The sequence below is a fragment of the Carlito syrichta genome, unplaced genomic scaffold, assembly GCF_000164805.1.
Source record: "Carlito syrichta isolate Samal-C Ts95f unplaced genomic scaffold, Tarsius_syrichta-2.0.1 Scaffold287310, whole genome shotgun sequence".
In the NCBI taxonomy this organism is placed as follows: Eukaryota; Metazoa; Chordata; class Mammalia; order Primates; family Tarsiidae; genus Carlito; species Carlito syrichta.
Window position 1 is genome coordinate 72,032 of NW_007231406.1, and position 26,490 is coordinate 98,521.

Genomic DNA, 26,490 nt, shown 5'->3' on the forward strand with positions numbered 1-26,490 from the left:
CAAATTTAGGAAAAAATGACCAGCATCACTAATCATCAGAGAAATGCAAATTCAAATTACAGTGAGATACCATCTCACATCAATCAGAATGGCTAATATTAAAAAGTCAAAAATAACAGATGTTGATGAGGATGTTGAGAAAAAAGAAGACTTCTACACTTTGGTTAGGATGTAATTTAGTTCAGCCCCTGTGGAAGCTGTATGGAGATTTTTCAAAGAACTAGAACTAGAACTACCATTTGATCCAGCATTCCTATTACGAGGTATCTATCTAAAGGAAAAGAAATAATTTTATCAAAAAGACAGCAGTACTTGTATGTTTATCGCAGCACTATTCATAATAGCAAAGTCATGGAAGCAACCTAGGTGCCCATCAATGGTGGATAGGAGAAAGAAAATGTGGTACATATATACCATGGAATACTATGCAGCCATGAAAAAAAATGAAATTGTGTCCTTTGTAGCAACATGGATGATGTTGGAGGATATTATCCTAAGTAAAATAACTCAGAAACAGAAAAATCAAATACTGCATGTTTTCACTTGTAAGTGGAAGTGAAACACTGGGTACACACTGACAGAAAGGCAGAAACAATTGACATTGGGGACTCCTAAAAGGGGCAGGGAGGGAGGCAAAGTTTGAAAAATTACCTATTGGGTACCATGCTCACTATTTGGGTGATGGTTTCATTAGAAGCCTAAACCCCAGCATTATGTAATAATTTGCACATGTACCCCTGAGTCTAAAATTTTAAAAATATAAAGTTTTCTCTTTCTTATTTTGACATTTTTTATTATGTATCTTGAAAATGAATCTTAGTCTGGCAGGTATAATCAGAAGAATTAGGTAAAGAAAACATGTAGGTCTGCCCTAAGTCAGATCAGATGATACACTTTCTCCCTGGTTCCCTTAAACTGAGCTGCTGATGATTTGGAGACAGCGTCATTCTTAGCTACTACAGGTGGTTTACATCTCTGGACTCTCACTTGTTCTTTTTAGAGTAGAGGCAAGATAGCTTCCTGGTGAAGATTGTGGGCTCTGAAGTGAGATGACTGAGGGCCAGATCTTGGCCTTCTCACTTATTGGCTATGTAACCTTGGGCAAGGCTCTTACCCTTTTGGTAACTCAGTGTCCCCAGTCAGAGAATGGAGGTGTGTTAACTACCTCGTTAGAGTTGTTGTGAAGCTTTAAATGAGTTCATTTGTGCAAAGTATTTAGACCTGGGCCTGACCCTTAGGAAGCACTCGGTAAAATTCTGCTGCTGCTGCAGTTTCATGATCACAATGGTAATGAGCCCTTTGAGTGCAGTGAGGCTGGAACCTGGAGAAAGAAACTGGTCTATGTTGACCCGAATCCAGGATGCTGGCCTTGTTGGCACACTGTAGTAAGAGAACATAGCCATCTTGCTGTGGGATGGTCATGCTGATGGAATTAGTATGGAGGGGGACTTACATGGATCTTGCTCCATTTTAATAGTAAAATTTCCACTTACTCTCTGTACAATATGTATTGAGGTTTAATATATTATTGTTTGTGATGTTTACAAAACAGACAAATTAATTGATGAATGTAATAATTTGCTTTCTTTAAGCGGTTCTAATCTTTTTAAAATTTTCTATTGCCAAATGCCATCAAATAAATTAGATACTGTAGTCTTGTAGAATAGCCACAAAAATATATGGTACTTAAGTTTTGTTTTATTTCCTGTGTTATAGTATTCTCAGTGGAAAGAACCTAGTATTATAACCTACTAATGTCAGGCAGGTCTTAAAACCAGGAGGAGAAAACAGGCTGTTTATATAGAACAAAAAGAAATGCCAGTGAGTAATTGATTTATTCAAGAAGAATAAATCACAGTCCTTCATGAAGAGAAATGCCCAGGAGTTTCCAAACTCAGATATACTCAGAAGGAACTTGAGAAGTCACGTAGTACAATTTGTGTGCCCCAGAGGAGGGGCCCTAAACTGGGGATGGCTTTCCAGGAAAGACTGGGGTCTACCTTAAGGATTCTGAGGCCTTGGGCAAAAGAAAGCTTAATTTCTTACAGAAGCATCTCAAGTAAGCATAAGCGTTACTTTTGTGGTTGGTGGAGTAGAGTCCCGGGTTGGCATGTTAAAAATGGGTGCTGAGAAAAGAATATGAGTGCCATGCAGGGCAGGGAATGTCCTTTCAGATTGCTTTTTAAATGGCAGAATCTGTTGTGAAAGCTATATTCTGTTCCAACAGCCCTCTGGCAAATGGTGCCAGGATTGCTGTCTGCCTAGTGGCTCTTGGCATTGACAGAACTTAGGGCTGATCATGAATTTCCTGTGGACAGGCTGTAGTTAGGGTTATATTGGTAAACTATAGATTTTGTGTTTTTATTTTTAAAGCAAAACTGTCCATCTCACTATTTCAGAGAAATTCTAATTCAGAAATAATGGCTGCTCACAATGCGTCAGAACTAAAGCTTAGCTTAAGAAAGCTGCAGGGAAAAGATCAATTTTACAATCGTTCATTTTACTCCTTCTGAGTATATTTGAGTTTGGAAACTCCTGGGCATTTCTCTTCATGAAGGACTGTGGGCATTTACATAGACATTTTGTAAATATCAAATTTTACACTTTTATTCTTGAGTGCATATGGGGCAAGGTCAGTTTGAATTAAAAGTATGATTTAAAAAGTATTAGTCATACTGAATATTGCCAAGTAGAAGTTTTGGCTTACATTCCTTAATAAGGAGGTGAAATCTCATGAATCATACTAAGTGTTATTAGTATGCTATATAGGTAATAGTAATAAGCATATAATAATATTTCTAATACTTGTAGATAAATAGATACTTATTCAGAATTTAATCATTATTGTGTCTCAAATACTTAAAACTAGCAAAAACCTTCTAAATCTTATTTCTTTTAATGATGTTGCTCTTCAGATTATTTGGTCTTAAATGGAAAACAGCGGTCATCTTTGTTGATCCCCCCACCTAGTATTCTAGGGTGCCATTTATTTTATTTCCCTTCATTCTTTTAGTGACCCTAAGTTGGAGGGATGATTATTCTCTTTTTATAGAAGAGCAACTCCCTGTCTTTAAGCAAGTTACTTACCCTAACAAATTAATTGTAAGCAGCTCAACCTGGCAAATGGTAATCTGCTACCAAGAGATTTTTCCAGCTTTCTCTTGAGATACTACTATTTTGATACCCGGAAGTTCAGGCAAACCGCACCATCGTTCCCCCAGGCCCAACTCTCCTCACTTGACATCAGAGGTCACGTCCGTGCCTGTGCTGCTCCTCTGCTCTCACTTATTTGATTCAAAGCACAACAGGATCCTTCTTTGTCTAGTTTTCTCCACTCTCAATTTCTGTAGCACTTACATTATGATAGACTGGCATGATTTTAAAATACCTGTTGATGATCTGTTTTACAGATAAGGAAGCCGAGGCACAGATAGGTAAAAGTGGTTTACCCAAGGGCATAAACTTAGTAAGCATGGAAAACTGGTACAGATATTACTCTTATGGTTGTTTGGATTTGATGGAGAACAGATTGTATACAGCGATAGTTTAAGAGGATATTGTCATCTAGATGTTTGAGGCCTGAGCTAGGTTGATAGTAATAGGAGTGGACAGAAAAAGATGGCTAAGAAAAATAATTAGAGAATAGCAAAAGGATTTGGAAATTGGATGTGAGTGTCTGAGAGAGAGGTGGAGGCAGGCGGATTGCCGAGGAAAAGATTCAAATTGCAATTTTTTTGAGTTGGAGTCTCACTCGGTCGCCCAGACTGGAGTGCAGCGGCTGCTCCCGGCCACCACAGCCTCGCCAGCTGGGCTCCGGTGATCCTTCCACCTCAGCCTTCCGAGTAGCCGGAATTACAGATGCACTACCACGCCCGGCTGATTTTTTTTTTTGATTTATTGTAGAGATGAGGTCTCGCTGCCCAGGCGGGTCTCGAACCCGCGGGCTCAGGCAATCCACTCACCTCAGCCTCCCAAAGGCGCGGGATTACAGGCTGAGCCACCGAGCCCGGCTCAAATTGCAATTTTTAAATGAGGTATTATGGTCAGGCCTCATTGGGAAATTAAAAAAGCAAACAAACAACTTTTAGTCTTAAACCCTCATATTTGTCCCCAGCGGAGCATTTGTGAATCAAAGGTGATTACAGCTGGAAATAATCTGCAAGCTTTATAGTATCTCTTGTAAAAGATCTGGGACTAAGCAGTTTTCTTATTGGTAAAATAGAGAAAATGTGTGTTAAATGAAAGAGCAACGTCCTTGTAAAGGCTTCGTCACATTCGTTTTCATCCTTTCATTCGGTACCTTCGGGCTGCTTATGATAATACTTAATAATGTGTCAGCTCTGGAGAAACAGCGACTGAAAAGGCCAGCACAGTCTCTTCCCAGGGAGGAGCTTAGAGTTTAGTAAGGGAGAGTGACCATCACCAAACAATTACTCACCACTGTAACACATCTTAAAAAGGTGAGGCCCAAGGAACTTGAGAGCCAGAGACCCCAACCTAATCTTGGGTGCTAGGAAAGTGTCTCAGAGGATGTGACATGTTAGCTGAATATTTCAGGGTAAGTAACTTGCTTAAAGTCAGTCAGTAATCGGGATTCTTTAAGTCACGCTATTGCCTTTCTTGGCGAAAGCTTTTATTTTTGCAGGCAAACGTGTTCTGAAGGTCAAGTTAGGAGCACACTTATGATGGGGAGCTGTGGTGCTGGGAGTCGGGAGACCTGGGTTTTGTGTGCTGCCTGTGGCTTAGGCACAAGAGACGTTTCCTCTGAGGAGAGAATACCTTCCTACAAACCCAACCTCTAGGTCAGCTCTGTCTAAACACAGTCCAGCTGTGTTCTCTAGCTGTTGCTTGTTATCTTGATCCCTGAGGTTCAGACCCACCCTGACCAGAGTTTCTTACAGCCACTATTCATTTGATTCCTCAGTTGGCCCCGTGAGGTTCTGATACCCCGAGTAATATTTAAGACTTCGACATAACTGCCATACCTTTCTTCTTTATACTCTGCTTCTTTGATCTTTTTTTTTCTTTGATAGAGTAATGAACCACTATAGAATTTGTATTTTACTTTTACATTTTTTTTTTTGAGTCAGGTGTCTCTCTTTGTCACTCTGGCTGGAGTGCAGTGGCACAATCACAACTCATCACAGCTTTGATCTCTTGGGCTCGGTGATCCTCTCTTCTAGATGGGTCTATAGGCATGCACCACCATGCTTGGGTAATTTTTTTTTGTTTTTTTGGTAGAGATGAGGCCTTGCTATGTTGCCTAGGCTGGTCTTGAACTCCTGGGCTCAAGCCTTCCTCCCGCCTCAGCTTCCCAAAGTGCTGGGATTACAGGTGTGAGCTACCATGCCTGGCCAGAATTTGTATTCTAATGTGTGGCTTGATCTTCTTCCTCGGTACTTGTAAAGATACCTCTTTTATTTTTTCTTTCTCAATGCCACAGTTTATTAGAAGGTATCTTTTTTAAAGTTTTATTTTTAATTGACGCATAATAGTTGTACATATTTATGGGCTACAGCATGGTGTTTGAATACATGTATATAATGTGCAATGATCAAATCATGGTAGTTAGCATATCCATTGCCACAAACATTTGTCATTTCTTTGTGGTGAGACCATTCAAAATCCTCTCTTCTAGCTATTTTGAAATATGCAGTATATCATGATTAACAATAGTTCACATGTATACTGTGCAACAGGACATTATAACTTATTCCTCTTATCTATCTGTAACTTTGTACCTGTTAGCCTTCTCCCCATCCCCCTCTACTCCTCTGCCACTCCTACCTTCTGCTAACCACTATTCTGTTCACTACTTGTATGAGACCAACTTTTTTAGATTACACCTATGAATGAGATCATCATGCAGTTTTTGTCTTTCTGGACCTGGCTTATTTCATTTAACATAATGTTCTCCAGGTTCTTCATGGACAAGACAGAATTTCATTCATTTTTTTTTTTTTGAGTTGGAGTCTCACTGTCGCCCAGACTGGAGTGCAATGGCCGCTCCCGGCCACCACAGCCTCGACCCACTGGGCTCCGGCAATCCTTCCGCCTCAGCCTTCCGAGTAGCCAGAATTACAGGCGTGTGCTACCATGCCCAGCTAATTTTTTGATTTATTGTAGAGATGAGGTCTCGCCTGCCCATGCGGGTCTCGAACCCATGGGCTCAGGCAATCCACTCACCTCAGCCTCCCAAAGGCGTGGGATTACAGGCTGAGCCACCGAGCCCGGCTTCATTCATTATTTTTAATGGCTGAATAGTATTCCATTGTGTAAATATACCACATTTAAAAAATCTGTTCATCCATTGATGAACACTTGGGTTAATTTCATCTTGGTTATTGTGAATAGTGCTACAGTAAACATGGGAGCACAGATATCTTTTTGACATACAGATTTCATTTCCTTTGGCTCAATACCTAGTGTACCTAGTAGTGGGATTGCTGGCTTATATGGTAGTTCTATTTTGAATTTTTTGAGGAAACTTCATAGTTTTTCATAATGGCCATACCAATTTACAATCTCATCAACAGTGTACGAGGAGTCCCTTTACTTGCATTCTTGCTGGTATTTGCTAATTTTTGTCTTTTTGATACTAGTCATCTTAACTGGGGTAAGAAGATGTCTCATTGTGGTTTTGATTTGCATGTCCCTGGTGATTAGTGATGTTGAACATTTTTCATATACTTGTTAGCCATTTGTATGTTTTCTTATGAGAAATGTCATTCAGATCTTTTGCCCATTTTTAAAATGAAATTTTTTTTCTACTAAGTTGTTTGAGTTCTTTATATAGCCTGGATATTAACCCCTTGTCAGATTCATAGTTTGCAAATACTTCCTCTTATTTCATGGGTTATCTTTTCATTCTATTGATTATCTTTTTTTCTGTGTAGAAATTTTTTAGTTTGATAACATTTTGTCTATTTTTGCTTTTATTGCCTGTGCTTTTGAGGTCTTACTCAATAAAACTTCTTGTCCAGGCCAATCTCATGAAGCATTTCTCCTATGTTTTCTTCTAGTAGTTTCATAGATTTGGGTCTTACATTGAAGTCTTCAACTCATTTTGAGTAGATTTTTGTAAATGGTAAGAGATGATTGTCTAGTTTCATTCTTCTGCATATGGATATACAATTTTTTCAGCACTATTTATTGAGGAGACTGTCCTTTCCCCAGTGTGTCTTCTTGGCACCTTTGTTGAAATCAGTTGACTGTAAATATGTGAATATGGGTTCTCTGTTCTGTTCTAGTAGTCTGTGTGTCTGTTTTTATGCTAGTATCATGTTTTTTTTGGTTACTATTGCTTTATAGTATATTTTGAAGCCAGATCGTTTTCTCTACCTTTGTTCTTTTTGCTCAGTGCTGAGGTTGCTTTGACTATTCAGAGTCTTTTGTGGTTCCATATGAATTGTAGGGTTGTTTCTGTGAGCACTGTCACTGTTATTTTGAGCAGGATTGCATTGAATCTGTAGATCGCTTTCAGTAGTATGGATATTTTAGCAATGTTAATTCTTCTAATCCATGAACACTGGACATCTTTCCATTTATTTGTGCATTCTTTAATTTCTCTCATCGTTGTTTTATAGTTTTCATTGTAGAGATATTTGCCTCCTTCGTTAAATTGATTCCTATGTATTTTATTTTTATTTTTTGTAGCTATTTTAAGTGGGATCGATTTCTTTTTCAGATAATTTACTTTTGGTAAATAGAACTAATTTTTGCAGCTGTACTGAATTTGTTTATTAGTTCTAATAGTTTTTTGATGGCGTCTTAAGGGTTTTCTGTGTATAAGATTATGTCATCTGCAAACAAGGATACTTTAACTTCTTCCTTTCCAGTTTGGATGCCTTTTATTTCTTTCTCTCACCTAATTTCTCTGACTAGGACTTTTAGTATTATATTGAGTAAAAGTGGTTAAAGTGAACACTCTTATCTTGTCCAGATCTTAGAAGAAACACTTTCAACTTTTCCCATCCAGTATGATGTTAGGTTGTGGGTTTGTCACATATGGCCTTTAATGTGTTGATAGAGACACTTCTTTTCTCAACCTTATACACTGCTCTCCAGGACCTGAAATAGTGGCAAGAAGAGGAGTTGTCATGGAGTGTCCTGGATGACTAGCACTTTTCAGACCAAGGCAAGCAGTAGAACATTGCTACCTCACTTGCCTGAATAGCGGTGCTATTGCGGTAATGATTTATGTATGTTCATTTTTAAACATGGTGGTACTATGACTTCAACATGGAGATAGATATGTATATATAGATATAATAGATAGATAGTTTCCATATATATATTCCATCCATTTCTCTCTCTATAGAGAGAGATAGCTAGATAGATGAATAGACTATATCTTATATTAATAAAAGTAGAATCATAGTGTTTGTCACTCCATTATGTGGCCATGTAAGGCAGAGAATGTGTGAAGAGAATGATACTACAGTGTCAAATGTTTTATGCTTTTAAATTTGAACTAAAAGCTTTCATTTAGTATCTGATTACTCTGAGGTTGTCAAAGCAAGTTATCCATTAAAAAAAAAATTCTCCCTTCTCCCTACCACCTCAATTTAGAAATATTAAGTATATTCTGGCGCAACTTGTATTAGTTGAACTGGTGGAAGAAGTAGCATGGGCCCAGGAGAACCTTTTTCTATTTTAGCCCTTCTCAACGTTAATGTGTCCAAAATAAATGTATTCTTGAAATTAAATGCTATGAACTAACTTTATAAAGACCTAAAAGCTATTCGTTCTTGTACCAAGAGAAAGAGGCATTTAAAATAACAGTTTGGGTTATTTTTGAAGTCACAATATTTAGTGGTTAGTAAATATAAGAAAAATATTTAGTCTCATTAGTAATAAAATAAATATAAAATAAAAATTGCTGGACTATTCTTACCAATAAAATTGGCATTTTTTAAATGTAAAAGAAAGAAAAAAGAGGAGAGACGCTGAATTGGGCGTCCTGTGCAAGCTTATGAAAGTATAAATAGGTATAGTCTGCCCTTCTCTAAAGCAGTTTTGCAATATTTTTCAAGTGCTGTACAGATGTTAATGCCTTTGCCACAGTAATTCTGGGAACTTAGCCTAAGAAAAGAATCAGGAATGTGCATAGATATAATTATAACATCAGGAACTTTGAAACAACCTAAATGTCCAACAATAGGGGACTGGTTAAATGAAGCATGAAAATATATGCTACGTGCTTTTCTGTCTTAAGAATGGCAGACTTCTTGGAAAAATAAAGGTAAAAAACTTGTAAAATAATGTAAAGTGAAAAAAATCATCATGAACCTAATATTGTGAAATAGCATCTATTTATACACATGCTCTGTGTGTGTGTGCACATGTCTTTATACATGACAACTAAAAACAGAATAAAAGATTATTTTGGGGTGATGAATACTGGTGGTATTTATTTTCTTCTTCATACTTTTCTGTATTTTCTCAACTATTAATGTTTGTAATCAGGAGAAAATCCGTAATTTTAAAACATACTACTTTAGAATACCTGGAACTGATACAATCATATGAAAACATAAGGAAAAAAGTCTAATGGTGATTACAACAGATGCCATCAGTGACTATTGAGAGAGTAGTGGGCTTGGTGGTGGCAGTGGTGGCTGTTATTTTATTTTTAATTGACATATAATAATTTTCCATGCTTATGGGGTACATAGTGATGTTTCCATACATGTAATGTATAGAGATCAGATCAAGGTAATTTAGCATATCTACCATCCCAGACATTTATCATTTGTTTGTGTTGGGAACATTCAATATCCTTCTTTTAACTATTTGAAACTATGTAATATGTTACTGTTAACTATAATCTTGCAGTGCTATAGAACACTAGAATTTATTTCTCCTATCTAGCTGTAATGTTGTTAGAGATTTGTTATTATTAATATTTTTCTTTAATGTGCTTCTGTTGAGACTATATCTTCTATTAGGAAATCAATTATAAAATAAATGTAGAAAAATGCTTTATAAATCCAGGCCATATTTGAATGGAGGTAGTAATTTCCAGATATTCTCTTGTGACTTTGGTCTGTCTTGAGAATAATGAAAACTGTTAATAATGGTGGTAAATGATAGACGTTTTCTTTACTTCTACAGATATTTCTGAAATTCCAGAAAGCATCTCGTTCTGTAAAGCACTGCAGATAGCTGACTTCAGCGGAAACCCGCTGACGAGGTACTGCTCACTTTTTTATCCATAATACTAAGGATATCTTTTTTGAGAGCCAAGCAAAGAATACAGCCAGGTTACCTATCTTGGAGGTACCTATGTGGATCACTGTCTTTATCAAGGATGGTTGACTTTTACAGACATTTATTTATAAATAGTGGTATACAATGAAAGGGACTCTATGTTATTGATGGAAACAGTAAAAGTTTGTTGTAGGGAGAAGAGGAGGCCCAGCAGTGTATACTAAACAGGATGAGAAGTGCATTTCTAAAGGAATGTGAACACTGTAGTAGCTTATAAATCCCCTATTGATCTGCCCTGTCTTGTGGGATAAGACTGGGTTCTGAACTTCCAGATAGCTTATACCACAGTTATCCAAGGAGAAGTCTTTTTTTTTTTTTTTAATCCAGTAATGGAACATATTTACTAACTCAACTTTCCTCTATCTCTCCTTTAAAAAAAAAATTCTTTCAATGTCATTATTTCTTTGCTTCAGCAATAGCTGTGGAGATTTCTTTGGGTTTACCCCTCCAAATAAAGCCACCTGTCACTGTTTTAGTACCTATTCCAGCATTTCCCTTCCTGGTATGACACTGCATGTTGCCCAGGTATGGCTAAATGGTATTGCTGTGAGCCTCTCCTATGGCCCTGGGCTTAGTCATTAGTCCACTGGCTTCCAGGCACCTGTGTTGCTGGAACAATTGAGTTGTGCTTGCATGGCAGTTCAGACAGCCCATGGGAGTCTGTTTTAGAAGTCTCCCTGGGTCAGGTGGGTTTGTTTCTAAGATTTCTTGACTCTGTAAGCAACTTCAGAAGAGGGGTACTCGTCCTTTCCCTTTCTTTTTTTTGAGTGAGGATTTAGGAAAATTGTGCTTAAACTAAAATTTACAACTCTTTTCATCCATTTCAAAATTGCTTGGGACTTTTTGGGGATGGAGTGCTGGGGAATACCTTGTTTAGTTTTGTTTTTCCCATACCTTATTATTTTCAAGAAGCGAATATGTTTTTTAGTGAACTTCAGTGATTAAGTTACTTGTAACGTTTACTATTGAAAGATAGGAATCTGGTAAACTGTAACCTAATAACTTCCTAACTCATCCTGTGCCTCAAGTTTTATCCTGTGGCCTCACCATCTTCCATGCAATTGTCCTCTTCATAAAACCTCTCTGTAGCTCTATCTATAGCTGTCTTTATAACTTTAGCTCTGAAGCTTTATCTAGGTGATAAAGTCAGAGCTCCTTGATGTGCTGTGTGAACTTCCCTTGGACCTGCATTTGACCTTGGCCTTTTTCTCCACCCTCATCACCCTCAGCTCCCTGTCAGGTGTCTCTCTCTGCTGTAAAAAAGTGTTCATAGTTAGTTGACGTCATGCCTCTCTCTCCTTAACAATGCCAGCCCTTTCATTTTCAGGAAGCCTTTCCTGAGTAGTTCCCACAGACCTTGGCTTCCGTAATACTCTGCATACTTTTTTCATAACACTTGATATTTACTCTTAAGGTCTCCTTTGATTAGGACTCCCCAGCTAGACTGAGAAAGTTACTTATATTTCTCTATTATTTATTATTGTGCTTTCCTACTATAATTTCTGGAATGAAGTAAGTGTTCAATAAATGTTTGTTGAGAATTAAGCTGAAGGCAGCTTTTAGGGTTTGGCAAGCTGGGAAGTACTCATAATGTTGCTGTTGAGTGTTCTTAATAACTCACCTGCTTAATTCCCTTTTCTGTTTCTTTGATACTCCTTTTCTAATGCCTGCTGGCATTTGACTTTACCATTATCTCAAGACTCTGTCAAGTAGAACACATCTAAATTGTATGAGGCTTTGCCAGTTTTTCTTCCTGGCCTCCTATTTGTCAGGTCAAAGTTGTTTTAATATGGCAAGTGTACTTTTTTTTTTTTTTTTTAAGAATTAAGATATCTGTGAGTTGAAGAGATTTAAAGTTATTTAGCTTGGCCTACATATTTTATGGCTAGAGAAACTGAAGCTTAAACGGGCCAACTTACCTTTTAAGACCAGGTAGCAAATGAGCAAGGGACTTGGACTATAGTTCATTTCTCCTAACCTCAAGTCTGTCTTTCCTCATCACATCTGTGTACTGGTTTGACTCTTAATGTTCACAGCTGGTTAAAAAAAAAAAAAAAAAGCAAGTCAGCTCTTTAAAAATTCATTTTCTTTATGTTTAAGAACATTTTATCTAGTTTAAAAATTATAAAATGATATATACTTTTTTGGTTAAAAAAACTCAGGCAGAAGAGATAAGTTGCATCTTTTGAATTATAAGTAAAAATCTTGCGTCTGTGACTCTTCCTAAGAACATATTTTAATGATTATGAACATTCTAGTTAATACCCTGGTCTTGTGGGCCTGGTCTTGGTTTTGAAGTTTGGAATTAGCTTATATTAAATGTCAAACTGTAACATAGGACTTTTTTTTTTTAAAGGAGCTAGAAAGAGAAAAATGAAAGATTCAAATCTACAGACTGTCACTAAAGACAGAAATTTCTCTCTTGATTAAAAAAAAAAAGTAACTCTGTTGTCTGTATAGTGGATTTATGTGTAAGGACCCTTATCATTTTAGGTGCAATGAGATCTTTTTGCCATTAGTTAGGTTTTTCTTCTTCTCTAAACACTGGTAACCACTCTGTATATTGAAACTAAACTTTCTTTGTAAATTTTAAATAATGATTTTATTTTGAAACCTTGTTATTCTGTAGAGTTTAAAGGACATGTAAAAAAAATCTCCTTTTGTGTAGAAAATAGTAAACCATATAATTATCTCAAGTGATTGACACCTTGACTAGAATTAAAAGAAAAATGTTAAGAAAGTAGCTATTGGCTGTCAGCTAATCAATTTTGAGTAGTCTGTCATTTTCTCCTGGGTATTATGAACTGCAAGAGGAAACACTATCGAACGGTTGTCCTGTGTTTTATTATAATCTCATGGGCTGATGAAATTTTCTCTTTGTTTTCTGAAAATCAGTAAAGTATTTTCACTCTTAGGTACTATTAGCTGCAGCAATAATTTATTATGGAATGCTCTATGCACAGAGCATTCCATAATTTTACAACATTTTTTTCCCCTTTTATTGTTAGAGCTTGCATATCTTTTCAATTATTTCTGAGATCACCCTGTCAATAAGTATTTACCATGTCCCTGTACTTCTGTTAGGTCAGTGAAGACTGGTTTTGTTTATTTTTTGTTTTCTCCCACATGTCTTACATATAAGAAAAGGCAAACATGCCATATATAATGTCATTTTTAGGAGGTTATTTCAATCAGCATGTAGAAGAAATCATCATATTTATTCATGGTATATTCTGTGCACACATGTTTTCTCTTTAATTTATAAAACTTTTTTGTTTTAGGTTGCCAGAAAGCTTTCCTGAATTACAGAATTTAACGTGTCTTTCTGTAAATGACATTTCACTGCAGTCTCTGCCTGAGAATATTGGCAAGTAAGTTTTTATGTGAAGTTTGAAGGTATCAGGGTGAAAGGGCATTTATATCCCCAGCTCCACTCTCCTTCCCTCTTAAAGCTTTTATTTTTCTACTTAAAAAGTCATTTACTCATTCTTTAATGTTACCTTCAAAAACGATCATAGCCAGCCTCCCGTGTTTGGCAGCCTCCCATGTTTTAATGATTAAAAGGGGTACTGCTACTTGTTACTGGTTAAAAAAAAACAACCTAATTTGTTTGGAAGCTGTCTTTAAACTGATACATTGCAACGTAGTTAATCAAAGTAGTATGTGCCATACAGATGGCTAATAAACACTGGAGGAAACGGCCACTCAGTAGTTTTAAACCATGCTCGAGATCTAGCAAATGACTCTGTAGAAAATTTAAAGTACATGCCCCTAAAGAAAAGCCACGTCTGACAGTGTTGGCGAGTTGTGGGTCTGGGAACAAGGAGTGAGAATGGTGTGATTGGAGAGCAGGAGTGAAACTGAGAGAAGGATGGAATGATACAGGTATGTGTCCACGTTGCCGATTTAGAGGTCATGGAAGACCCAGCCATGGCAAGAAATAGGATCCTTTGAAGAAAACATATGTTGTTTAATAAATGTTCTATTAGACGTTCCCACATAGAAGTAGTTGAATGATCTTTGCAACCCCTTTTCACTTCTCCAGGACATACAGTAGGTTAAATCAGACTGGTGCAGTGACTCAAGCTTAACCACTTAACATGAAAACCCAACTGGGCTGACCTACCCTGGTAGACCAGTGTTTCCCTACCATCAGAAATTATTTTCCTTGTGTTTACCTGTCCTGCCCAAGTTCCAAGAAAAAACACAAACTTGCTCTTTGAGAACCACACTAAGCAGTTGAATGTAGTCTGTCTGACATGCCTGTTCTGCAAAAGTTCTCTTTCCAGGGGTCTGCTCTAGTTTTTGACAGACAGCTTTTTCCTTCTCCTTTCCCTCCTGAGTGGGCAGAAAACAACTGACTGACTTGTTTCAGCCAGCAAGTCAGTGTTTTTCTGAGATACACACTGATGTTTTAACTTTATGCTGGCAGACTTGCTAATTAAGAATTGGGCCCTTAAACTCTCAGGAGGAGAAGACAAGAAGCCCCCAGCACATGCTGGGTTTGTGGTATCAGTTGTCGAGGAAACAACAGTGTTCTGTTGTGGATTTCATGCACTTACACTTTGCTTTTGCTGTATCTAGTTACATATATTTATAATTAAAAATCCTTAAATGTAGTAGCCATTTAAACACCCAAACTGACCCTGTCCTCCTCTTGCACCTCAGGGTCTGTGGAATTTACTTCTCTTGGCATCGCCCCACCCATTCATTCCCAGCCTGTGACTGCCCAGATGGTCATCCCTTCTTGCCCCAGATTCCTTGCCCCTCCCTTCCCCCAGCTTTTTTGTCTTTTTAAAAAGATTTAATGCCTTGAGAGAAAATATGCCCCTCTACCCCTCTACTCCATTGTTGTAAAGGAAACTGTTATTTAATACTTTAAGAATAAACTACAATATTCATTCCATTTTTTCTGTTAATATCTGTACTTGTTTTTGTCAGTGTTCAGGATTTCTTGTGTGTGTGCCCTTTCTATATTAAGGGTAGTATGTTTTGTTTTGTTTTTAGACTTAATCTGCTTGTGTTGCTATTATAGCATTATGTATACTGATTGTTTACAAAATAAAATGCCACATTGAGTTTGAAATTAACTGATTCTTATTAAGCTAGTTTGTGGAATTAAATGAGAAATAAAGCTTTCTGTTCTTGGTTTTTAATAGTTTTGTTACTATCGCAAGACACTGTATGATTTTTTTCCAGTTGGATTTAAGATTTATGCATGCTCAAATAATAGGCTGTTCTCACTTAGTAGAAATAAAACTCAGGCACTTAGTAGAAATAAAACTCAGGTATGTTAGGCAATGTGGAAAAGGCACTTGAAACAGTTGAAATAGTGAATTGTCGAGGAAATCTCACGTATGCACTGCCTTTTAAGCAAATCATTATTTGAAGCGTATGAAATTTCCTCATGGAAAGGATTCTCTAATTTCTCAAAGGATTCCCAAATGGTTTCTTTAGAGCATTGAATGCATTTAGTGAATGAACAAAATATTTAGAACCAAGACAATTTCTCAGTGATTAAATGGTTTTGTAAAGAAGGCACACCAGTTTAATATTCCAAACACAATTTGGAAGGAAATGGCATGGCCATTTGATTGATTGATACTTGCTGTTATCTTTGTGGAGTCTAAAGTGGAGTTTTTGCATAAACTAATCCTGCTCACGTGGCCAAATGAGCAAGCCCCGGTAGTGCTGACCTTTTGAGCATCTGTGACAACAGGGCCTATGTTTCTCCTCTCAGCACCTAGCATGATACTTGGCATCAACTGGGGAAGCTATGGATTCCTCAAGACTCGGACCTCCTCAGGATGGCAGGAGCACCCAGATGGGCAGGGGAGGGCTAAAGCCTTTATCTAGGATGAGAAGACTTTCAGGGCCTCAAAGCTGGGGCATCTGCAGCTATTTCTCCCATCATGCATCTGATTCTCCCCAGGGCAGTTAACCTGCAGAGTATCTGGGAGTTAATGGCAGAGCTGGAACTGGAATATAGCTCTCGTGGTCCCAGTGCTGTGTTTTCCAGTCTTCTAGCTGCTGTCACTGCAGGACAGTTGATTCTGAGGGCCATTTAGGCTCGGTGGTTTTTTTCTTAGTGTTCCTAGAAATATCTAACAGTTCACTCATTAAGTAGTTAGGTCTAAATATCTTCATTAGTATTTATGTCCTAACAACCCAGTAGTTGTTTGCAAAAAATACATATAAATTGAAAGAATAAACATTTTCATTTTATTCTGAAGTATTTCCAATTATTTAGAGTAAGTCTTTGATAGGTTCTTAGAAACTGCGACTTTTAGGTGAAATGACGTATAATGAAACAATTTTACCATAGACTAATTGATATAAAGATGAGTTAAATTCCCATAGCATATGGTCACAAAAACATCACTAAACTTCTAAAAAAAAGACCCCAAATACCTTTAATGTTAAACATTGAAATAAATATGAGCTATACATACATTAAACAAAGATTAATTTAAAAAATAAGATAATGAGTTGCCTTGATTTTGGTGAATTGGTAACTGACGACAGTCATGGTGGTGGTGGGTAAAACCAAGGAATAGCGTTATACAAAGTGAAAAATGTAAGGAGCACCTGCTATCATATAGCTCCATGTCACAGGTATGGCAGGCTCGCTGAGCGTTCTAACTGTATCAGTGGCATGCATTTGTAGGATTTTCATATACTTGACGAATTTTTATTTTAAAACAATTGTATTCATTCATTTTCCAACCTGCTTATTCTAATTCAGGTGAACTTTTAAAATTTTTACAAGTCTCCTCCCTTTCCAAATTGACTGAGATGTTTTCTCATTCATGATTAGTATTCTACTTCTTCCGTCATGCCCTCTCCAATGATTGGAAGCTGTGCAATAGGTCCCAAACTTGCAGGTTCCCTGACCTAGCTTTCACACTCCACATAATAAGCACTTTAGTCCTTTGTCTATACACAGAAGTCTAGTTGTTCAGCATTTAATTGTATGTATATAACCAGTGTGTACCTGGATCACCTTGTACTCTGATACTGCAGGAACCTTGGTTGTGAACTCTCTTTTTGCCTGTACTTACCCTGACATTGTCTTTGCATACTAAACAGATACACATGACAAGGCGCACAGTATTGCCTCCTTCGGTCCACTTGCTTCCAATATCACATTAAGTTCAAGTTCTGGAAGCTTTGTGATAGGACCACATTAGCCTGTCCTGCAGTTTCTATTAAAGGTTGTTATAAAGAAACAACTATAAAAATACAATTTTTGTTGCTCTAAAACCTTCTAACGAAGAATAATTATTGTCTGTTGATGTTACTTAATTTCTCTGATATAAGGAGCCATTAGGGAGAGAAAAAATTATTTTTAGGGAAAAAAATACCTTATCAAAAGAACTGGTACGTTTCTTTTTAAAAAATAACATTTCTGACATTTCTCACATTTTCTTATCTGTCTTTGCTGCCAGAAAGCTTAGAGCTAATTCTGATGACCAGTGAGAACAACTGCAGTGGGGTGGGACTCTGATACGCACGCACTGTCTCATGACAGCACCCTTGCTCCTATGGCTAGCCCTAACCATCCTGAGTGTCATTAGCTTCCTTTGTGAAGTGGAGATAAGTGATCTGCCCAGGTGTGTGTCCTGGTGGGCAATAGAGCTGGCGTTTGAACTTAGTTTCTTCCTTGAGGGTGCTGCATACTTCTCACAATGAGCACATTAATTTCTTCCGCCCTTTCATGGCTCTAACTTTGTTTCATAAACCTTTCTGCATATTTTCAAGATTTCTGCATATTTTAAAAGATTTCTGTAAATCCCTTTTAGAGTAAGTTGGGGTGAAATTAAGTGAATGACTATATATATCATTGCAGAAGTTAGTTGGCATGGAAGGGCAGCAGTGGAGGGAGAGGAAGGCGTGCACGTGTATCTATCTTAGGAGTAGATGCAAGTGTTGGTGAGAATGCGGAGAAATTGAAACCCTCATAGGTTGTTGGTGGGAATGTAAAATGGTATAGCTCATTTGTAAAACAGTTTGAACAAATCCTCTTTCAAAAACTGGGGCATGACCCAGCAATATGACCCAGCAATTCTTCTCTTATTTATATATACCCCAAAGAATCGAAAACTTATACCTATACAAATATGTGTACGTGAATGTTTATAGTAGTATTATTATTGGCATTATTCATATGAGCAAGAAGGTAGAAACTAGTAGAATTTTCATCAGTAGGTAAATGGATAAACAGAATGTGGCATATCTACACAATGGAATATTATCCTGCCATAAAAAGAAATGTAGTACTGCAATATGTTACAACATGGATGAACCTTGAAAACGTGTTAAGTAAAAGAAGCCAGGCACAAATGATCAAATATCGTGTGATTCAATTTGTATGAAATGTTTATTATAGTCAAATCCATCAAGACAGAAATTAAATTATTGGTTGCCAGAGACTGGAGGGTAGGGGAAGATGTTAGTCACTTCTAATGGATATAAACTTTTTGGGGGAGAGATGAAAAATGTTCTGGGTTAGATAGTGGTGATGTTCATATACCTTGTGAATAAATCTACTAAACACCACTGAATTTTATACTTTCAAAAGGTGATTTTTATAGTTTGTGAATTATATCTTATAAAAAATATAATGGACCTTAGGCAATTTTGAAGCCTGGTACTGTTGAAAGATGGTGCTACTTATACCTGGTAAACTGATATAGTTTATTCTTGCTAACATATTGTCTAGTTACTTGCACCTGGTGATCAGGCAGGTGCACATGGTTAGAGTTTTTAAAATGCTCAAGAGATATAGAGTAAGAGGGAAGGTTGGGAGAACACAAAAGCCCTGGTGGCAATGGATGGAACATTTTGAGAATCTAGGAAGCCTCTGTGTGTCTCTGGAAACACACTGCTGTCTTTACTTGTGGTAACTCTCAAGAGTCCATATTCTTTGCCATTAATGAAGCTAATACCCTTAAAAAAGAAGTTAACCTAAATATTCCTACTCCCTGTTTAATTAAATGATCTCCTTCAAAAACAGCATTCTTAGAGGTGAAGGAATATATGTAACGAACTAGTATAGCATCCAAAACAGCTATCGGTCACTAAATAGATATTATCAATGAACATTTAATTATGACAACTTGCTGATAGAAGTAGAGCAAGTGAGTAGGCCCTAGGTTCTCTGGCAGATTGAACTAGAGTGTGTGGGTTTGATTTTGTGTCTGCTGCCTTTGGGAATGATGACCTTAATTTGAGTGAGCTTGAACTAAGTGAGCCACATGACCCTGGCTCACAAGGCCTACTGCTGGACTGCTTACCTGTATTGTTTAGAAGTGCATACTGTCTAAGAGAAGTAAGTCTTCTTTTATAAAACTATTACCATATTTAATGCTCTTTTTGCTGAGGCTTCGTAGTTACTTTAACATATTTATTGCTTCAAAACCAAAAGTAAACATTTGTTTTAAAAAGTTTTCCACAGTAAAGGCATCATAAGGAAATTTGTAAACAAAGATTTCTTAAATACTAATTTGGTGTTGAAAGAGCAGAACCATTATGAATGTATAAGCAACTTCCCTTGTTCCCATCAATATTGTTTTTCTCAATCAAATATTGTAGCCATCAGTGTTTGCAGAATTTATATTTTAATGATTTTACTGTATGCTGCCATTTGTTTGCTTGGTCGGTCTTCACTTATTTTATTCTTCATTTTCGTAATGATTTTGGCCGCTAAATGGAAAAGAAATCCAAGTGGATTAAAAATGGTTTTTAAAACATAGTAGAGAACAGATGTGAATTCCTTAAAGTAACCACTCATTCAAGTCCCTGAAATAGAATCCTAAAAATACAGTTGGCCTACATTCTGACTTACAAAAGAGTGTAACTTTTGTCCCTACTCTCATGAACTGTGTAGAACATTGAGTAAGGGTGTGCCAAGAAGAAATATTTCATGCACTCATTTCCTGCAGGAGCTTATGAGGTGTTTTCCCCAACCCCCACCTTCCTTTGGTGGTAGGAATAGTAGGAGTTGACTGGGGGTGCGGGGGAGGAGTGTGGTAGTGGTATGGCAAATCGTGTTTTTTCAAGAAGAGGAGGAAGTTGTTCCAGCAGTATTACACAGAAATTAAAACTCAAGGGCGAAATGTCTGTTAATAGAATTCTAGTTAGAAAAATTAAGGTATACTCTAGCCTGGGCGATATAGTGAGACCTTGTCTCTACCAAAAAAAAAATATTAGCCAGGTGTGTTGATGTGCACCTATACCTACAGTCCCAGCTACTCAGGAGACTGAGGAAGTAGGATTGCCTGAGCCCAGGAAATAGAGGGTGCAGTGAACCATGATTGTGCCACTGTACTCCAGTCTGGGTGCCAGAGTGACACCCCAACTCAAAAAAAATTAAGGTATATATATATTGACAGTGAGATACCAAGCAACTGTCAAAAAAAAAAAAAAACTGTATAAATAAGAAACGAGACAAAAGTCTGTTAAGTGAGGAAAGCAAAGTGGCAGATGTAAATAGGATGCTACCTTTTTAGTGAAAAAAGTAAGACTGTATGTTCTTACCTGCTTGTGTCTGCTAAGAGAAATCCCTGGATGAGTATTATGAATTTGTTAAAATTTTAAAAAGTTTTGGCCGGGCTCGGTGGGTCAGCCTGTAATCCCGTGCTTTGGGAGGCCGAGGTGAGTGGTTTGCCTGAGCCTGCGGGTTCGAGACCCGCCTGGGCAAGTTGGCAAGACCTCATCTCTACAATAAAAAAAAAAAAAAAAAAATTAGCCAGGCGTGGTAGCACGCACCTGTAGTTCCAGCTACTTGGAAGGCTGAAGTGGAAGGATCGCCAGAGCCCAGCAGGTCGAGGCTGCGGTGGCTGGGAGCGGCCACTGCACTCCAGTCTGGGTGACAGAGTGAGATTCCAACTCAAAAAAAAAAAAAGTTTTATTTCCTGTGAGAATCTGTTTAGTGGTGAGAGGCTGGATTCATGGAGGACAAAGACAGGAAAAAATATTATTATATATCTATGTATTATAATATATGCATTTATATAGAATATATATTTTATTAATATGTGAATATATACTTATGTAAATGTGTACCTACTTACAAAATTGACCTGCCAACTCAAAAATGAGAGACAGCAGAACATAGTGGTTAAGAATTCAGTTTCCCAGTGAATCCTGGCTTTACCACTTATCAGTTTTGTGACACATTGTTCAAGTTCCCTCTCTGTGCCTTAGTTTTCTCATCCATTAAGTCAATTCTTGTAAAGCAATTACAACAATATCTGTCATATAATAAGTTGCCAATATCATTAGTAGTAGTAGGACTGTTAAAGTCTAGTCATTCTCATATTGTATCTCAAGTGTTTAATTTTTAATCACATTGGTAAAAGTATTACAATTACCTGACTCTTTCTTGTGTGTCTATAATATCATGTTTTAACTGAAGTAACGGATAAAGGCATGCAGAATTTGGGTCTCCTTGTTTCTCCCCCAGGCTTCTGTCTGTGTTTTGCGGGAAATGCTCTGACCAAGACTGCAGAAAATTGGCCCAACACTCAGCATTGAAGCCTGTGTAAACTGTTTTGGAAGATGCTTTTGGGGATGCCCAAATGCCCAAATCTTTGAAGCAAAGAAGGATTTTCCCCCTTTCCTTTATTAGTGGATGTCATTTGTCAAAATCAGTGTGAATGTAATGAATATTGAATAGATAAAATGACAATCCTGTCATTGATTTTTAAAATTTGAGTGTAACAATAACCATGGAATTACCACCTCCCCAGCAAAACTGGTTAGGGGTTACATGGGTATGCAAAACTGAAAACAAAGCCCTTTGAAGTTTTTACTTTTGCTTTTCAAGTATTATCACCATGATTTGCAACTGCTTTTGGAGAAGGTCCTGGGTGGCAACCTCCCCCTTCCCTTGTTATTTCTACTGAAACACTTAGTCAAGAGAAAGTAGAGCTAGGCCATTGCAACTCCCCACCTAGTTCCATTTTATTCGAAGAGTGTTGGTATTAAATGTATGTTTACTGTATTAACACAGATTTTTGTTTTATAAAAAAGTTTTTTGATCGTTGTTTGCTCTTTAATTATGAAAACTATTTTATAAAATTGGAGCTATACAGAATTTGTGCATTTCATAGTACCATTAAAATGTATATTCTGGCAAACAGGTTTTAAGCCTGTGTAGATAAGATTCATTTAAATTAAATTTACATTTTCCGATGTTATGAAACCAGCTTTGTGTATGCATGAATCTGGCTTTTTTTGTTGGAAGGAGGGAGAATAGAGGATTACGGCAGATTATAGTTTTGGGATAATGTCTGACTTCCTATGTTCTGTATGCTCAGAAATAAAATTCTTCCAAATCCGGATGTTACTATGGTGATATTAGCAAAACGTGAGTTGTCGTTTTCGGTGGCTATAGAGTTTATTACAGTGCCCATTGGGATGATACATAAGTCACTTATTTTCTGAATCAATGTTATGCCAGTGCTGACATAGCTTGGTTGAATGAGGGTTTCTGGTGTTGCGGAATTGCTACTGCCTGTCAAGATTTGGCTCAAATAATCAGTGTCTGGGAAGAACATCTGTCTTGTTCTACCATACTTCTCATAGTCAGGATTACACTGGAAAAGCAGGAGAATCTGCTGAAAAGGGCTTCATTCAAGGGTTTAATAGAAATAAAAGCAACATTATTATAGATACCATATATGAACTCAGTCTCGTGTTCCAGGTACTGTGAAGGTGCACTGTTAAATTATTCCTAATGCATTTTAGTGGGAGTTATTTCCCTTGTGCTGCCACCACTTGTTCTATGAATTCTTCATCTTAAGTAGATCGATCCACTTGGGTTCTCTGGACTGAGATGCCCACTCCTTTGAAACAGGGATGGTCTTTCACTAATGTTTAGAAGAAGAGCACTGAGCTCTGCAAAATTAAAGGTGCTACTGTTTTTGTGGTAATATCACATTTTTGGCATTCTAAATTCTGGAAGCATGCATTTGACTTCTATCTTGGTCCTGGGAGTGGTTGTCTTTTAATGGATTAGTGAGTTTTTTCCCACATATCACATGTACAAAGGCATTTGATTGAGAGTGCCTTGTAGTTATGACACACTACTCTTTTTATTAATTATTGCATTAATATTTTTAGATTAAAATTTGAGAGGTAGAGATTATATTGCTTTTAAGGGGCGTGGGGAGCGGTGGTGGTAGGTATTTTTACCCTGGAAAGTGAAGTAGAAGGTTTTATTAAACAATGCTACTTGTGGAGTATGTATATGGGGGAGGCGGAATAGCAAGAATCTCTGGAATTTCCCTTATACTTTTTTCTTCTCTTTCTTTCTAGTCTTTATAACCTGGTGTCACTGGAACTGAGAGAGAATCTTCTTACGTATCTTCCTGAGTGAGTCTCTGGGGAAAATAAGAGGAGATTTTATACAGAATGAATTTAAACAAAAAAAGGACTATGGTATTATGTCAAGAAAGCATTTTGTGTTTTGGAAAGTTTGGGAGATGCTAGCCTCTTTTAGTCCTTTCTGTGCAATATTTTCTAGCATTAAAAATCCAAATGAATCTTATTTTTGGAAACTAGTTCAAACAAGGAATACTATGTTACTCAGCATTTCTAAGTGCTCTCTAAGTACTTTTTTTCTGTTTTTATATAGCTCTCTTACTCAGCTACGGAGACTAGAAGAACTTGATTTAGGAAACAATGAAATATATAATTTGGTAAGTCTGTATCAAAGAGATTCTGAATTTAACTTTGTTCTTAGTTATGATCACACAATATTTTGGAGAGTTCTACAGGGATACCTATGAGCCAGTATATATCCATAAGATGTAGTGTGGGAACATTAGAGGATGTACGTCAGCTCACACAGGTGAAAAATTATGATTTGGGGATGAACTGGAGATGATGGTTAGGTGAAAACAACTGGTGATCTTGGAAAGGTCTGGGTACTTTTAGGAAGGAGGCTTGGGATTAGAGAAGTACCAGTGAACATCTGCTATGGTACCCAGTTGTTAATTGATGAATTAGGAGTCTTTCTTTCTTCATGATCTTTGTTACCATAACATTATTTGTTTTGTTTTGTTTTAGCCAGAATCAATTGGAGCTCTCTTACATCTGAAGAATCTCTGGTTGGATGGAAACCAACTGTCAGAATTACCTCAGGTAATTAGAAATTTCACAGTGTCTCCCCCAAAACATAGGTCAGCAACAACAATGAACCTTTTCTAGTCCCTGCTTCTACATAAGGTTTTCTTAAAAAGGATCTTGAAAACCAAAATTATTGGTTAAAAAAACATATTTGGAAGAACACTGAGCATTCATCATTCTACATTGTCTTAGAAAAACTGAAAATCTCAATCTACCATTTCTAAAGAGAGTAAATGTGTCCTTTCATTTGTGAAGTCTATATTTTATTTCATCCTTGATACTATGTAGTTTACTTTAAGTCCAGCAGATTTATAAGTTACCAGGATCCATGATTCTGTTGTGTACGTTTCTGCCATTCTTTGTGATTTGGGATAATTTGACCACATTTTGCACTGTATTGGTTCATATAAAAGCAATGTTAAACTTCTTCATTTCATATTTTTTCAAAATATTGCTCATGGTTTAGCAGGCATGCTATGGGGGTTGAGGCTTTTCCTGCTGTTGCCAAATATGAGAACCATGTCCCAAATGAAGTGGAGTCTTGTACAACTTCTGAGTACCCAGTAATCCTATGGAGTCCTAACAAACAGGCACATATTCTGAGAAACTGAGAAACTGAAAATAAACAAAAATCCAGGCATTTTCCCTGGGCATTTTTCTCTCTAAACTGTTACTGAATCTTATGCCTTAGTGTGTCTTACAACCAGTTTTTACAGTTAGTGCATTTCCTGATGTAGGTGCTTGTATTTTAAAAGTAGTCCAGATGCTATCTCTGCTCAACAGTGGGAACCAGGTGTGCAGGGGCTGTGTCTTTAGTGGAAGATGCCACATCAATGCAGGGAGGCTGGACACTAGAAGAAAGCTCTTAAGTACATTTTCAGTTGTCATAGCTTTGGCACTGAAGTTGCCACGATGTCACTTAGTGACTAATGGAACTAAGGAACTAATTTAAGTCTTTTTCTGAGATCTTGGCTACAGTTGGGAAAAAGAGATTAATACTGATCAATTAATACTTAGATTTCTCTGGAAAATGTGAGAGGAATTCTGGTTGAGAGAGCGCTAGTTACTTTAGGCATCAAAGGATGGGGGAAAATCCCATGAAATTATCAAGAGAGTAATAAAACATCAACTATTGGACATGACGGATGCAAAGTATGTGTATGTACAGATGTGTGTAAATGACTATGTGCCAAATGTACTGTCCTACACACAAATAAATTAAAGCTCCAATGATTGTATTGTAAATCACTAATTGAAAAAAATCTCATTTGCCCCTATAGTATAAACTTGTCTTAAACCAGGAATAAATACACAAAAAGTCTCAGATAATCAAAATAATTTTCTTGTCTTCAGTGATGATGGAAAAAGAAGGATATAAGATATTGTTAAAAGGAATTAATGAAAAGTAGAACAACTTCAGGGGTCTGGTCTGAAATTGGTAGAAATGTGATCTGGTTTCTTATAGACAGGAAATATAGTGACAGGCTGGTGAGGTGTGTATTAGGTAGGAGATAGGCTGGAAAGACTAGTTTAGACCAAATTAAATGTAGATTGAGAAATGTACACCTATGTAGACATCAGGGAGCTGCTAAAAGCTTTTTAAGTAGAAGGATGGTCTGATTTTGTGACTAGAACTAGCTATGATTTCAGGAAGAAAATTAGGAGGCACCATTTATAGAATGAACTTGGGAAAGAGCAGTCAGACCAGAGTCCAAGAGACAGAGCTGACAATCAGGGTGAAAAGAGTAATGAGGGTAGGAATTGAATATAGGAGAATTGAATATAGGAACCGAAAAGTGGAGGCAGTTATAAGAGAGAAAGTATGCATTGTGGGAATGGAAGGAAAGAGAACTCTTAAATAAAATATTAGACTCTTTGAGGTACCTGTCCTAATCCTGGATAGACTGTTCTCCTTTAAAAACAGTATGCTTCTCTTTTCTGTTGATGTTAAAGATGTCGATGGGTCTGCTTCAGTTTTTCTGGTGAGCTACTGCATTGATGTTTGTGGTAACAAGTACTTCATGTCATGGAAGGAAAACCCCAGAGTTGCTCTGCAGTGTAAGCTGCTTACTAATGATTGAT

At 37.1% G+C, this 26,490-nt stretch overlaps 1 protein-coding gene across 1 annotated transcript in view; it reads left to right on the forward strand.

The window, feature by feature from the left end:
- LOC103254672 (leucine-rich repeat-containing protein 1) overlaps positions 1–26,490 on the forward strand; it is a 101,532-nt gene that overhangs the window by 47,934 nt on the left and 27,108 nt on the right. Inside the window, exons 4-8 of the mRNA XM_008052693.2 lie at positions 10,117–10,195; positions 13,554–13,643; positions 23,596–23,652; positions 23,915–23,978; positions 24,349–24,423. Of these exons, the coding sequence (XP_008050884.2) occupies positions 10,117–10,195; positions 13,554–13,643; positions 23,596–23,652; positions 23,915–23,978; positions 24,349–24,423 (365 nt within the window). The remainder of the gene's footprint in view (positions 1–10,116; positions 10,196–13,553; positions 13,644–23,595; positions 23,653–23,914; positions 23,979–24,348; positions 24,424–26,490) is intronic.